General features: G+C 38.2%; 1 protein-coding gene across 1 annotated transcript; it reads left to right on the top strand.

Annotated features, from left to right (window-relative positions):
- Window positions 1-10631: 10631 nt before the first annotated feature.
- On the top strand, window positions 10632-13807 carry RGS21 (regulator of G protein signaling 21). The gene is made up of 3 exons (XM_037404326.1): window positions 10632-11084; window positions 12263-12429; window positions 13399-13807. The coding sequence occupies exons 1-3, from the start codon at window positions 10919-10921 to the stop codon at window positions 13600-13602; spliced, it is 537 nt and encodes a 178-aa protein (XP_037260223.1). The 5' UTR covers window positions 10632-10918; the 3' UTR covers window positions 13603-13807.
- The last annotated feature ends 721 nt before the right edge of the window (window positions 13808-14528 follow it).

Here is a 14528-nt window from a genome sequence, read left to right as displayed (position 1 = left end):
CTTTCAGTAGTGCTGCTCCCGTATTTCAGTCTCTTTATCAATATCAAATGCAGCTGTAGAGCTTGTCAGCCTCTGTTTTTTACAAGTTGACTACACTCCTGTTGTCCTTGTCACAGGTGTCACACAAATGGGTAAATGTAGTGAAAGGCAACTTTCTAACAGAATTTCCTTGCTGAAGTCAGTATATTTTTCTGCATAGATTATTTACCCTTGCTCTTTGAATGACTGTCTCTTAAACAGGAATCAATTCTGCCAAAAGCGATCCTGTTTCTGATTAGGGAATCTCTAATATCACCAACAATGTCTGGATGCCAGAGTTCTCAGGTATTTAACATATGCCTGTTTCTATGTTTTGTGTTACTTTGTTAGAGAAAGAGAACAGGTAACAGCAGGTCTGTTGCAACAGAGGTGTAAGACCTACACGCCTGCACCTCGATTCTCCCCTGGTGTGATTATGTTCCTTTCATACTGGCTGAGAATCTGCGCCTTTACTCTTGCCATGGATGAAATACATGAAAAAAAATATGTATATTTAACACTGTTCCAAAATCCAAACAAATGACAAATATAGTACCTTGAGTAAGACTTTTTCTTCCTAGCAAAAAAACAGCTGTTAGTCAAACGGCTCTGTAATGATAAGTGTAAGTCAGCGGGCGCCTTGTGTTTCTTTTCAGACACATGGAAAATTTTGCTTATCTCCATGGAGGCCTTCCTCAAAACCATCAGTCTGTGGTACTGACAGTGCTAGTCCCTCTTATGAGTTTTGTAATGAAAACAAACAAACCAGATATTCCTGGTAGCTCTTTATGCTTGTATGTTTTTCAAAGATAATTATGAACCGTAGCTGAATTTACAGCAGACTAATGCGATGGGAACTACTGTAGAAAGAAAGTCAAGATAAATTCAGAGAAAGGAAGGCAAAGGGCACAAAGATAAACTAAAATGACATAATTATCTGCCAAAGGCTTTTTTTTTTTTTTTTTTTCTGGAAAAGGCTCCTTCTAGTGACAGAAAATGAGGGCTCTGGTATTTAGTGCTCTACTGTAATTCTGGAAGTGGAACTAAGCATAGATTTAGTACAAGTCTGTGATGCTGTTCCAGGATTGTGTTAGACAGGACTGATCAGATGTAGTGCCAGACAACATATTCAGGCTTCTCCAGTTTTGGTAAAATCAATGTCATGGTTATATAAATCCTCTTTTTTAGCTGAGCCAGTGCAAATAATAAATATACAAAGCCTATGAGACAAGTATTTTTTATTGGAGATTATTTTATGTAGCACCTTTTTAGATTTGTATATGCCATTCAGCATTTAGTAAGAGCTCTCAAAATACTCCTCTTAGCAACACAATAATTTACCCTACATAAACACCTTACTCCTTACATACTTGATGTCTTCAGACCCAAAGTACAAGGGAAATAATTTTCGGGCTCGTATTAGCTGAATTATTACCCACAGTTCTTGTTTAACTTGAGGGAGATGGCAATACTCATATACACATATCTTCCTCAGCTTTTGGGATTTGTTATTGTGCAGACGACAACTTGATTAATTTTTGAACTGACGAGAAACAAGAGGAATGAAATCTAAGATAAAGAATCTCAAAGAAGAAGACAGATTTCCACCTTTCCCTAAAGTGATTGGTGTTGTGGCTTATATGTACCTTTATGTGTTACAATTTATAAGTGACTCACAAAAGACAGATCATTTTTCCTCTCCTTTTTGTCCCCAGCTGCTCAGCCTGCCTTAATTAACTCCTGCTTTGAATGCAGCTCCCTTTCCTTTCCATGCATACTGTCAAAAGACCTCAACTGAGAAAAAAATTTATATAATATTACCTTCCTCTTCAGTGATTCATATGCTCATGAACTTATTCCTTGCTCAAATTCCTGTCCTAGATCCAGCTCTGGTTTTTGCATTTTAGTCAAATATCTCAATCAAATGCCCTTTAAGCTCCTGTGTGGCTCTGTGACAAAGATGAAAATGTATTTCCTCTAGACACCACCCAGCTTGCTTCCATTTCTACTTTTTTCTTGCTAGTGTCTTGTCATCTTCCATTTTTTGTACTCTGATCATTTAGGGCTGGTCTCATAAAAGCTCCCTCTGGTTTTACACCAAAGCTTTTCTCTCTCCTTTCTTAAACGACACCTGTTTGCATAGCCTCTTCATAAAAGTCTCCGTACAAGAGATTATCTAGATGCCAAGATTTACAACCTGGCCTCTGTCATTGCCTTCTCTGTGAAACGTAACAAGAATTAACTAGCATGAAATACTATCCTATGGAAGTCAGTTTAGAGTTTTCAAACAGGACAGAAGATTAAGCTGAAGCTTAACATAAGGACAACCCTGAACTGTTGTTTCTTCACTATAAAATTTGCTCGTATTTTAGAAACCCTTTGTTTCTTCCCAACTTTTCAGATCAATTTTAAATTTCTTCAGTTAACGCTACTCCAGTTGTTCAAGGAAGAGAAGGCTTCTGTGGATTAAATCCTTATCTGGACTGTCCCCTGGGGGGGACCCAGTAGGAGCTCTCCTACATCATACACGTACTTTGCTCAGATTACTTGGGTATGGGCACGCTGGAGAAGTCAGAGTCCAGTAGTCATTTGCAAAAGGAGGTAACCAACAACATCGGTATATTGGTTTTCCCTTTCATTCATTCCTAGCACAGCTTGCCCTGCGACAGACCAGCCACAAGGCACTGCTTAAGAGACATTCAGTATGGGGAATTATGGCTGAAGAGCTTTCTGAAGTGTAACGCCTAGCTTTCATGTGTTATTGCATTGGTGCAATTTATACCTGTCTCCAAGCACAGGGTCCTGTTATGTTCCTATATGTTTGTTCTTGTATGTAGTTTTGTGAAGTCTGTGTAGGCTTCTTGTATGAAGTTTTGTGAAGCCTGGTGCTGTGTAAATAACAGTGTATTCATCCACGACACAAGCTGTGCCAAATAATGTGCTAGTTAGTATTAAATGAGAATCTTCAAGGTTGCACTTTTTCTTGAGAGTTGTTTCCGATTCACTTCCAATGTAGCTTTGTGTTTGTATAGCACTTGGAAATCTTGTATATGAGGAGCCCAGAATGTTGTAAAACATTTTGACAGACTGTTCTTGGAACCAAAACATTTTACCTGAAGGGCATACTTTGCTTGGGTGGAAAATAACGGCTCATTTTCTTATGCAAAACAACTCTGTGGCATACTGAAGGCACATGGAGTTATTCGTATGGAAAAAAAATATATTTTTGTGAGTTGACCATGCTGCGCAGTGCTATTAGAAGGCAGACATTTACATAGTACTGTGATTAAAATGTATTTGCATCCCATATGGCAGGTGTTTCCATGTTAGTAATATGCCAGCTCAGATCGTCTTGGCTTTTCCCAACATAAGAAATGCAGTGACGTCTCTGTCCGCTTGAATTGCTTGGACCAGCAGAACATTATTTTTTTTTCTGCTATACAAGACAACACTATCCAAGCAAACCTGAGTATGGAATGGATTTAATGGAAGCTGAGTGCTGAAGGGCAATGACATATTGCACCTGATCCAGGGGAAACACTGGCACATCAAAACAGCTATTGGAGAGTGCAACCTTTTCTCACATTGCACTCAGGTGAGTACAAGGCAATCCTTTTAGGAACATATACAGATGAAAGTGGTTTCTTAGGTTAATACACCTGTAGTTTGAATGTGAAGAGCTGTTTTGTACTATGGAGATTAGTATCTAGCTCAGCTATGGGTCAGAGGAACAAAACTGACACACCTTGTTCCCCTAAACAACCAACTAAACAACCAATAGCTTTTCATAAAGGAAGATAACGCAGTGAAACCAATCTATAAAGATAACTACAGAAAAAAAAAAAAGAAAAGAAAAAGAAAGAGTATTAATAAAAAGTCAAGCAGTAAGCCTGAAAGTTCAGGATATTTGAATATTCAATAAATGAGTAGTTCTTAGCAAAGTAATACTGGCAAAGGAGGAAACATTCTATCACTAGATCCACATTCCCTTTCCTGCAGTTCTAGCTCTCCTACGGCCTGTCAACGGCAGGGGACTCAAAACAAAAATCCATAGTGCAGTCCTCAGTTACGGAAATGTTAAGGCAGAGGCCTCACCGATAAAGTTTTTTAAATACACTGAAATTAGCTGAGCAGATAAGGACCCAAGCTACTCTGCAAATCCAGTCTGGGTTATTCGTGAACTGAAGCTGCAGAGAGCAGCAGCGTCAGCTGGAGCCGGATTTCTAAGAACTTCAGAAATAATTCTATGTGCAATTTCCAGCCCATCTCTAGTACATATTCATATTTCTTTTTGTTTGCTTGATACTCTTTTGTTATGAATAGCTCATACATTTGCACAGGCAGCCGAGATTTTTTTTTTAATACTAAGATCACTTTTTCTCATTATGAAATCTCAGTATTAGAGTTTTTTTACAGAAACTACTAAGTCCCAAGCAGAAGAAGTATATGATAATACTACCAGCTACTTTTTATCAGAAGAGGTGACTGCCTAACTTCGGCTAGCGGACTTGTGATATGTGTAGTGGGATAATAATAACAGCCCTATTACCTGCTGTGTACCTGAAATACAATCAGCTTACATAGACTAAGCAGTCACTGAACAGCATGTTACACGATGGTGAAAACCCTTCATAGCTTCTTTGTCATTTTGCGTACTGTGATCGGTACCTCATAAAATGCAAGAGCAAGCCAATTGCATCCATCCAGTTATTCTGTGTGCTAGTCAGAACACCCATGGCTCCTAGCATCCTTCTTGGCTGCTAAGACTGATTTAAAAATATCTGTCAGCACTGAAAATCTTCAAGAGATGGTCATGTCACTCAGACCTCAGGCAGACAGAAATTTAGAAAAAAATACATCTGTTGCACTGTTTCAGTCTCCGTTTCTTAAAAAAAAAGTGTATCATCAGTTCATTATAAAAAAAATAGACACAGGTCCTGCAACACTCCCTCTCAAAAATAGTGTCACAGAAGTTAATGGGGCTATTATAGAACAAGAATGATGTTACCTCTTCAAAAATGTAAAATAAGTCAATTTATAATCACAGTTCCAAGGTGGGTGAAGTGTAATCATTGGGATTAGACACAGGGTAAATACTAAGAAATGATCCAAGAAACCCCATGGCACTGTGGTTGGGACTAGATGACCTTTAAGGTCCTTTCCAAACCAAACCATTCTGTGATTCTGTGATGTGTTGCTGGGGACTAAATGAGTGACAAAGGATTTAATGTAAATGCAGATACTGAAGGTTTTCTCCCCCCCATAAGATGCTGGAGTTAACCTTACTAGCATGGTGCGTGGGCGGCTTTTCGCCCTGTGTGGCACGGTGTCACAGTCCACAGTACATACCCTGGAAATAAGACAACTGGTTAAGGAAAATAAGATGGACTGCAGAGAATCAGGATGATGATTCATATTTCTCTCTTTCTGTTACAACTTTCAGAAGCAAGTGGAGGCAAAGGTAAGAAAATTGCAGAAAGGATTCCTATTTTGCTGCCAGGAATCTTTTTTAGTACTATGTAGGACTGAAAGGGGTATCTTGGGTGATCATTTCTAGTTTCCTGTTATCAAAGGCACAATTTAAAATAATCTCTTTCATAAATATTTGAAGCTCTATTTTTGAAGTACAGAGGAGAAAGTAGACAAAAATTCTACAGGAAGTCTGTTGAAACCTATACTTTTTCTGAAGCTTTCTTCTGATTTCCAGCCTAAATTTATTCACTGGCTGTTTGTATATTTTTTTTTCTTTTGCCAATAATGACCAAGCTAAAATATTTTTTTTTTTCTCCCTGAAGCTAAAATAATTATTTTTTCTCCCTGGGTTATCCCTTTGTATTCACAGAGAGAAATCATAGCTCCTCTTTGCTTTCATTTTACAGAAAAAACTGAAGTCTTATTCTTCTGCAAGACAGTTCAATTCTCCTGATCATCCCAGTCACTCATCTTCCTATATCTGTTCCCATTTGATTTCAATGTTCTGGAACAACTGTTGACCACACTGTTGACCAGATTCTTTTTTTTTTTTTTTTTTTTTTTTTTTCCCATGTGAAGTTCATCAGATAGTTTGGCCTGAAAATTCTGCAGATCCACAAAAGGTGAGGATAAGGAATAACCCCTTAATGTTGCTAAGGTCAAAATGTGGCATGTGGTGCTTGGGCTTTTCTTCCTTACCTTAGAAATAGCTAAAGTAAAAAAGACTGTGTCCTCAGCCAAGCAGAAGGCAGCTTTGCCTGTAATTATACCATGTGGGAAGACCAAATGGGACCTAAATTCTTGAGGCTGCTCTACTTGGTGTAAAATATTTTAACTGAAAAGACAAAAATGCCTTATTCTGCAGGTTGGGACAGCTGGATCCCAGCTCCTGAACCACTGGAAGTTTGTCTATGTCAAGTGGAGACATTGAGAACCAGGATAGGTTCACCTGGGTAGGGTGAGCAAAGCGTTAGGCAGTGGGACAAGATCTGGAGGGAGGCAAGAAGGCAATGTTCTGGAGAGCGAGACACAGCAAGGAACATACAGAGAAAGAAAAGAGCTGGAGAGGAAAGAATAATTATCACGAGCAAGCCCCAAAATTATATGAAAATGTTCTTGGGGCAGAGTGATGCTCCTAGAAGATGGCACATAGAATGAAATATCAATAAGAGTTTAAAAAATCACTGGATTGAAAGTATCAGATACTGCATGGTTATTTGCAACAGCATCAATGTGCAGATGATGGCTATTCCAACACTCCTTGGTTCCATTGTGGTAAGTCTTGTATCAATAAACAAAAGAAGCTGGTTCAAGGGCCTCAGACCTTCAGGATGTATAAGGTGATGGATAAGCTTTTCATCACTGCCTGCCTGAAAAATCAATAATGGATAATAAACTGAGGGTCGTACCAGGGTAGGAAGCTTTCACTTCACATCTTTAACCCTGGCCCCAGGGAGGCAACAGACTTCCCTAAGAAGTGGGTCTGGTCTGCATATTGGGCCTTCTGTTCCCTTCAAAAGGGAGTCTTCCATGACAATGACCCATCTTTTTTTCTTAATGGAAGTGGTTTTGACACAGGGCATAGGCCTGCTAACCCTTGGTGCCACCTCCATGCTAGACGAACCATAGTCCTTGTGATTGTTGGTTCCACTTGCCGAGGCTCGTACCCATCGTGTGAGGGCAGCCGGGCAGGTGGGGTGGCCACTGAGGAGACGCGCCTGCTACGCTGGGCAGGGACCCATCACCATGGCCCCTCTCCCTTCGGTCACTGTGTTATGGCCACTGTTATGTGTGAATGGCCATTGTTAAAATAAAAATAATAAGCCGTGTTTCCAAAAGACAAAATTTTAAAGGAAGTGTTAAAATGCAGTTTGTCAATTTGCATGGTACTGTTTGGTTATTCACAGGCTAGAGTTGTGTTGTTCCTGCTGTTCATGTTACCTTCAGCCTGAAGTTCATTCAGGAAAAAACATTCTGCCCAACCTGTGACAGTCAGACAGTGGAACAAAAAATGCCAGTGAAGTGAGTTGTTTATAGATGTTGCAATCGTAGGATGGGATGATCAACTTTTGAATAAGCTGGATAGTTTTTATTTTCCTTCCCCCTTTAATGTGGATGTGATTATTTTGATTCCTTGCTGTCAATTCTGTTTGTCATTCCCATTCAAGTAAATGCCATGAGGTCAGTGAGATAATTCTCCGAGTGGTAAGTAATATCCATAAGGAAGAGAAGCAGAATCAGGTTTGTTATGTTTGTTTTGTCTTGGCCTTTCATTTTCCTTTTTTTGTTTGATAAAAAAGCTAGTAAATACTTACTGAACAACCTGAATTTTTTTTATGTTTTTTATATATTTGATAAAAGTTCATTACAGTTACTAAAACAAATTCTCTGCTGATTAACTCCATCAGCACATGATGTCCCACAAAGTACTACATAATGCTACATTTAATTTTCATTTGTGTTTTCAATACAGACTGACTATATTTGCACTGCAGTTTCCCTCATGAATATGTGCATATATATATGAAAAAGCATATTTTTATTCTCTTTGTTTAAATATGATTTTCTGCAGTCTGAATACAAGCAAACTCACAGCGGCAAAAAAAAAAGCTTGCTTATCAAAGCTGTCAATGCCACAGTCTATTGTAATAATTATAACTACAGCTACATAATATAGTGACACTATCATATAATCTCTTTATAAATTTACAATTAGAAAATACCGTTACTAGTGATGCTATGGATGGCTGTGGAATACAGCTCTCAAGCTAACCTGCATACTTCAGAGCAGGGTTTTGACATTCAAGCTCTCAGAGTCCCCTTAGGAATGTCAAATGGTTTTTATGGAATTCTAGGGTTGGGGTGGGTTTTTTTGGGAAATTATGAAAACCTGTAATATTTTATACAGAACATAGTGTTTGGTCCATTTATCAGAGCCTTTTAGCTCCTAAAATACCTATTTTTCAAGCTAGTATCTACAGTGGCAGAAAGTCAATAGTATAAAGGTCTTCCCATAGGTGATTTCAGACACCAGTTGGCCAGACCAAAGCGTAGTGAACTTCACTTCAAAGGTTACTTTAAAATACTCTCCTGATGGATGGGCATCTTGTCAGCCTTGAGAATACACGCTAACCTAGAGGAAAGAGCAGCACAGCATGCGCAGGCAGGTGTGGTGCTTTAGCAGAGCCTTTTCCACCCTGTTTTCCACTCACCCAAGCTACCAAGTTACCTGAATACCCCTCAGGGGTTTGGACAGCCTCAGAGGCTTGTCATGCTTTGCTGAGCCAAAGGCGAAGGCGACCTGTTCTACTTTTAGTTAGGATGGACTCACGTCTTGCCTAAGAGATGTGAATACAAGACCTAGCCATGCAGTAGAAAAGAATTACACCCTGTGAGTCTGTAGGTCTGAAACCAGGAAGACCAACTGAGAAAAGACTTTCAATACAGAATCACTAAACTCCATGCAGATTAAGTTGTGAATTAATTCACGTTAATTTAGAGAAAATTAATTTTGAACAGAGACAGGGTCTAATCCGAAAACAAGATTTATGGTTCCATCAAAAATCCTGGAATTTGTTTTTATTTTGCACTGAAACAAAACAAAATGTTTCCAAATTTTCCAGTTTCCCCTTTCTTACCATCAAATGAGAGAGGAGATGCACACAAATCATTCCAGAGCTACCAAGATGTGAAATGGCTATTATATTCACATGAAATGTAAATTCAGTTTCAGATCCCCTGCCCACCATAACCTACGCAAGATACATAACCAGAGGATTAGAAAGTTGTTTTCCTCTCTGTCTGGTTAATACATCTCTAATATTGGTATAAAATGTAACAGTTTCAACTGAAGCAACATGAAATACCAATCTATTTAATTATTACCTAGCTTTCCAGGTATTCTTGCAGGTATTCTCTAGTTAATGTGTCTTCTTGTCTCCTTAGAAAAAAATCTGTATCCAAAATGAGGGGAAAAAAAATATTACTTACTCTGCTCTGGCCTTGAACTTAGAAGTAACATTTCCAGATCTTTCACAAATGCAAAATGCTAGTAAAACTTTCTTAATTCTCTTTAAAATTTTATGTTTTTTTAAAAATTAATATGCATTATTTTTACTAAAATTTAAAATAGCTTGCAATGAAACTTTCTATTGAGCCTGTCCTGAGTAGATAACAGGGTATCAGTTCAACAAAATTCTTCATCTTTTACTTCCTATCTTTAGAGGTTACAGAAAGAACTGATTCAACACTTGAAACTTCCAACTGAAAAATTTTGGCCAAGGACATTTGTAAGATTGATTTTTTTTTCTCCAAAATTTTCTTAAAAAAACTATTTTAAAAAAAAATTTAGTTACAAACCGCTGAACTGAGGTTTATTGAAAAAGTATGCTTCTTATTCTAAAACAAAATATGAGCTAAGTGACCAAACAGATTTATTCGTGCTTATCACTGAACGACGGATATGACACTAAGGTTCATTTGGGGATAGTCTGAGGCTGCAAACTGACTGACTGCAAAACACTGAGAAAATTAAATAGAAAACCTGGCATGCCAGAAAGCAGGTAAGCACATGCTGACATCTCCACCTGTGTGCCTGACATTTCCGCGAAGTGTTTAGTTTTCAAGAAATCACATTCTTCCAAGGTTTTGTGACAGAGTACAAGCAATAACAATAATGCTGGTAAAGGAGGTTCTTTTTCTCTGCTAGGTGTTTAATTGAAAAACTCATACAGTGGCAACTTAAATCAAAACATAATTTTAGAGGAATGAAAGACAGGTCTCTCTTATCTATGTACTCGTGGATTAAATTGAATATGACCATCCTTCCCAAGTTACAAGAAAAAAGTATTCCACAAGTAGCAAGCAGTTCCCTTCTCTGACATCCTTGTGCCCACCAGATCGTGCAGCTTTCCTAGTACCCTGCACACGAAGCCTGGCTTTTGAACCAGCTTGAACATCTTCAGAGCAGCCAGGCTTTGTAAAAGCAAGGGTTTATTTAGCTCCATGTCTCATTTCTAACAGAAGCCTACCGTAAGTTACAAAGGAAGAGCCAAAACTATGAATTTACTTGATTTTTTATACCATGGAGAAACTGAAATAGTATCCATTTATCCTAACACTGTTAGCATGATCATGTTTTAGAGAATTCTACTCATTCCAAGCAAAAATTGTCATATAAATTAATGGTTAATCCACTTGAACTCAGTAAGAAATTCAGTAAGTACTCTAGAACATTAATATCCCTCCCATGTTTTTATTATAGTCCAACCAATTACAAGCATTACTACTATCTCCTGCTTGAAAAAGCGAGTTGCTAATGTCAAATAACACTGTACCTTATGAGTCTATATGGTTCTTTACACTCTAAGTGTGTCACACTTTTTGTTGACTTTCTGTTATTCAGTGCAGAGGGTAAGATTAATTGCTCATGCTGCTCCCCCAAGGAAGCAACCAAATAATAAATGAGGTAACACGAACCGCACAGGTGGAAGATCGCAATGCTATTTTCAAGGATAGATGTTGTTTCCACAGGTCAAACGCTGGGGAAGTGATGGCCTGGGCTGAGTCTGTGGATACACTGCTAGCTAACAAAGGTAAGAAGTGAAAAATATTTTTTTAAAAAACGTGGGTCAACCCAGTTCACAAACGTTGCTGTCGGGGTTTCACACCGCTCTCTGGTTTGACACTCCGTGTGCTTTGAGCCATGCGAGCTGCTGGGCTGAAAGGCATGATTCTCCAAGCTGCAAATACACCTTCTGGCCAACGTTTAAGGGACATTCAGGAAGGCAGAGGTGCTCTGAAAGAGTTTTGTGCTATGAAGAGAACTGTCCTAAACTTTTCATGCAATGATTCTGGTTTTCCTATTTTTTAAAAATAAAAAAACCCACAAACCTTGTCTTAGGTGTTCCTGTAACAAAGGAATAGATGTGTCATGCATTGACTTCCAGTCAAACAAAAAATGATTATTTCTGACATATCTAAAGTCATTTTTCCAAGAGATCCCATTCCTACTAACCCGAAACCCCAGACCACATGTAACTTAAAGATTTCCTTGCCCTTGCTCCATTTTCCTGTAGTATCTGTAGCATGGACCCTGGGGCCCCCACACTGTTTCTTAAGAGTGTTAATTTGACTAACACAGTGAAATGTGGGTGCTGCCAGCTTTCTTTCCTAAGAGGTTGTGATTTGGATTAATTTTAAAATAATTTCTTCCAAGAAACCCATTATTTGTGTCATTTTTTTCTCTAAAAAGTGCCAAACAAAGAAGTAACAAAGAGTCCATCTCTTTATCCACGTCTTAACCGTTACTTGCAAGGAGGTGGAAGCCTAAAGAGGGCAGGCCAACCTCAGCTCTGAAAGGAGCACACTGCCACAATATGACTTGTTTCTTAAACCAGGGTTCAGCCTCAGATCCCCAATTTCCTAGTCACTACAAATCCTCTTGAAGACCATAATCTCCAGGATCCCCTTTTGACTAGTGTTTCGGTGCTAGGGAGACCAAACCATGGTGAGCAGGTGTTGGGGGCATTCCTCAACCAGTAATTCTCTGAAAGAATTCTCTTAGTCAGCTTATGATTGCTATAGTTCCATCTATTTATTTCTCCCACAACAGCCTCTTAAGAATAACTGCTGGCCGACAGGCAAAGCAGTATCAGACACATGTTACACTATATATACTCCATATAGAGAGACACACAGAGGGCTGTATAGACATAATCTGCATTAGTCTTCCAGTTTTCCTCTAGCCATCATCTCATGCATTTTTCCCCAGATGGCTTGGCAGCTTTTAGGACATTTTTGAAGTCAGAGTTCAGTGAGGAGAATGTGGAGTTCTGGCTGGCCTGTGAGGACTTCAAGAAAACCAAGTCTTCCGCTAAGATTGCCTCAAAAGCCCGGAAGATTTATTCTGACTTTATACAAGCTGATGCTCCAAAGGAGGTAAATAAGTTTTTTGCACCTACTGTGGGTACTGGGGGTGGGAATCAAGTAGAAAGTTCAGATCCAAACTTCCAGGAATGACAGAAAACACAATTCAACATGGCTGTACTTCCATTTTCATGTCAATTATTTGCCAGGTAGAAAACGCTGTGTGGAACTCTGTGAAGCGAAGACAGACCTCTCCTGGTTTATACTTCAAATACATTCTTCACATAGGGCACAGGTTTATTTCACCTTTTGAAACTTCTACCTTATGATTTAAGGAAATAGATGTTCAGTATAATTTGTTTTCTCTAAGCATTTTTATAATGCAATGAGCACCATTTCCTCCGTATTTTAGGTACCAGTATGGAATGTTCATGTAGTATTTGTGCTTCTGTACAGGTGCTTTTGACATGATGAAAATTAAAATGTCAACTTGCAAAAATTTCAATCACAGCATTCAATTCTATTATTATTTTTAAAATGTTTACTGTGAAGGAACAAATTGCTAATTAATTATTGTCCACATACTACTCCCTAATAAACTTTTGCATTGCTATTTTCCCCTTCAATATTGAATGTGCTTTGAATGTCCCCATGTCTTACATATGGCTGAAATCCATTTATTATTATCAAAACCAAAAAGTCCTTACAAAATACCTAAGGCCAAAACCTGAGAGGATGCTGACTACCTTCATCTCTAATTTAGTCTCTGGTAATTGCCGCTTCATAGGATTTGGCTTGGCAAAAAGATGAGATCATCGAAGGACAGTTTTTATCTTCTTTTTTCAGTGATGCTATCTTTTTAATAGCCAAATGAAGTCAAGAATTCAGTATGCTAGAAAATGAAGGGATGACCTTCCTGCTTATTTGCATTAGCCAGGTTATTTGGGAAGAAATTCAAATACAGGCTGTGACCTGTACGCGGACAGACCTCAGATTTCCAAACAAACTCATTTTGTTTTTACGTCTCCTTTCTTCCCACAGATTAATATTGACTTCCATACCAAAAACCACATCTCTCAGAACATCTCTGAGCCCACCCTCAGCTGCTTTGATGATGCTCAGAGGTTAGTCTATAGTCTCATGGCAAAGGACTCTTTTCCCAGGTTTCTAAGGTCAGAAGTGTACAAGGAACTAGTAAAGAAGCAACAGAATGGAAATCAGAAGAGATGGCTCCCATTTTTGTGAGAAAATACATGAAGGATTATGAATTTGTAAATGTCTCCCATTGCAACTCCGCACAGATACTATTTTTTTAAAGTGATTGTACAACCAGAGCTAAGAATTGCCTTTGCCAACGGGTTTTTGAGTATGATATGCACTTGATACTTTCTAATAAGAGTGGAGAAATAGTCAAGAAACAGGCCAGAATATGCTAAGACATTTGAGATACCTTTTCAATAGCTTGCCACTGATAATTTTTCCAGTGTTTGCTTTATTTGTTACACTATTGTCACGTTTTAAAGCACAAAGTTTTGGTTTTCTGGTTTGCTGTTGATTTTCCTTTAGGAATATGGCCTGGAAAATAAATTCCTTCAGGGGACTTGAATACATTTACTCATTCATTAACCATCTTATTTGTAGTTTGTAAAAAACCTTAACATCCTCTTTTAATCATGTATTTTACCAACTCAAAACAGAAGTAGAAATGTAGATAACACACTATGATCATATTTAACAAATAGGCAGCTGCTTTATAACAAATGTTCCTGGCATTCAGAGCAAATGAATGTTTCATAATACAGCTGTCTGCAACACGACTCTCTTCAATTTTCTTTGTGTTTATTTAGTTGGAATTTGTTTTAAATTTGTATTGAAAAGTCTCATTTATTAATTGCCTAGGCATTTTGGAAAACACTAAGTAAATCTTCCTTTGTACATTTTCAATTGATAATTCATTTTCTTTGCTTTTCCAAATGTTTCAGTGTTACTGTCCCCATGCACTCATGAAGAAGTAATGTCAATAACTGTCACCATTTCTCAATGAAATACAGATAAGCAGAAAAGTAGACATCAGAGAAATGGTATTGGGCAAGTAAGCATGTAAATCAGGGTTTGGTCATGGTGCTATTTTTCAAATAAGCAAGATATGGTAGGTTCAGGTGTCTCCAAAT

The sequence above is a fragment of the Falco rusticolus genome, chromosome 11 (assembly GCF_015220075.1).
Source record: "Falco rusticolus isolate bFalRus1 chromosome 11, bFalRus1.pri, whole genome shotgun sequence".
Lineage (NCBI taxonomy): Eukaryota > Metazoa > Chordata > Aves > Falconiformes > Falconidae > Falco > Falco rusticolus.
This window is presented reverse-complemented; position numbering and strand designations above follow the sequence as displayed.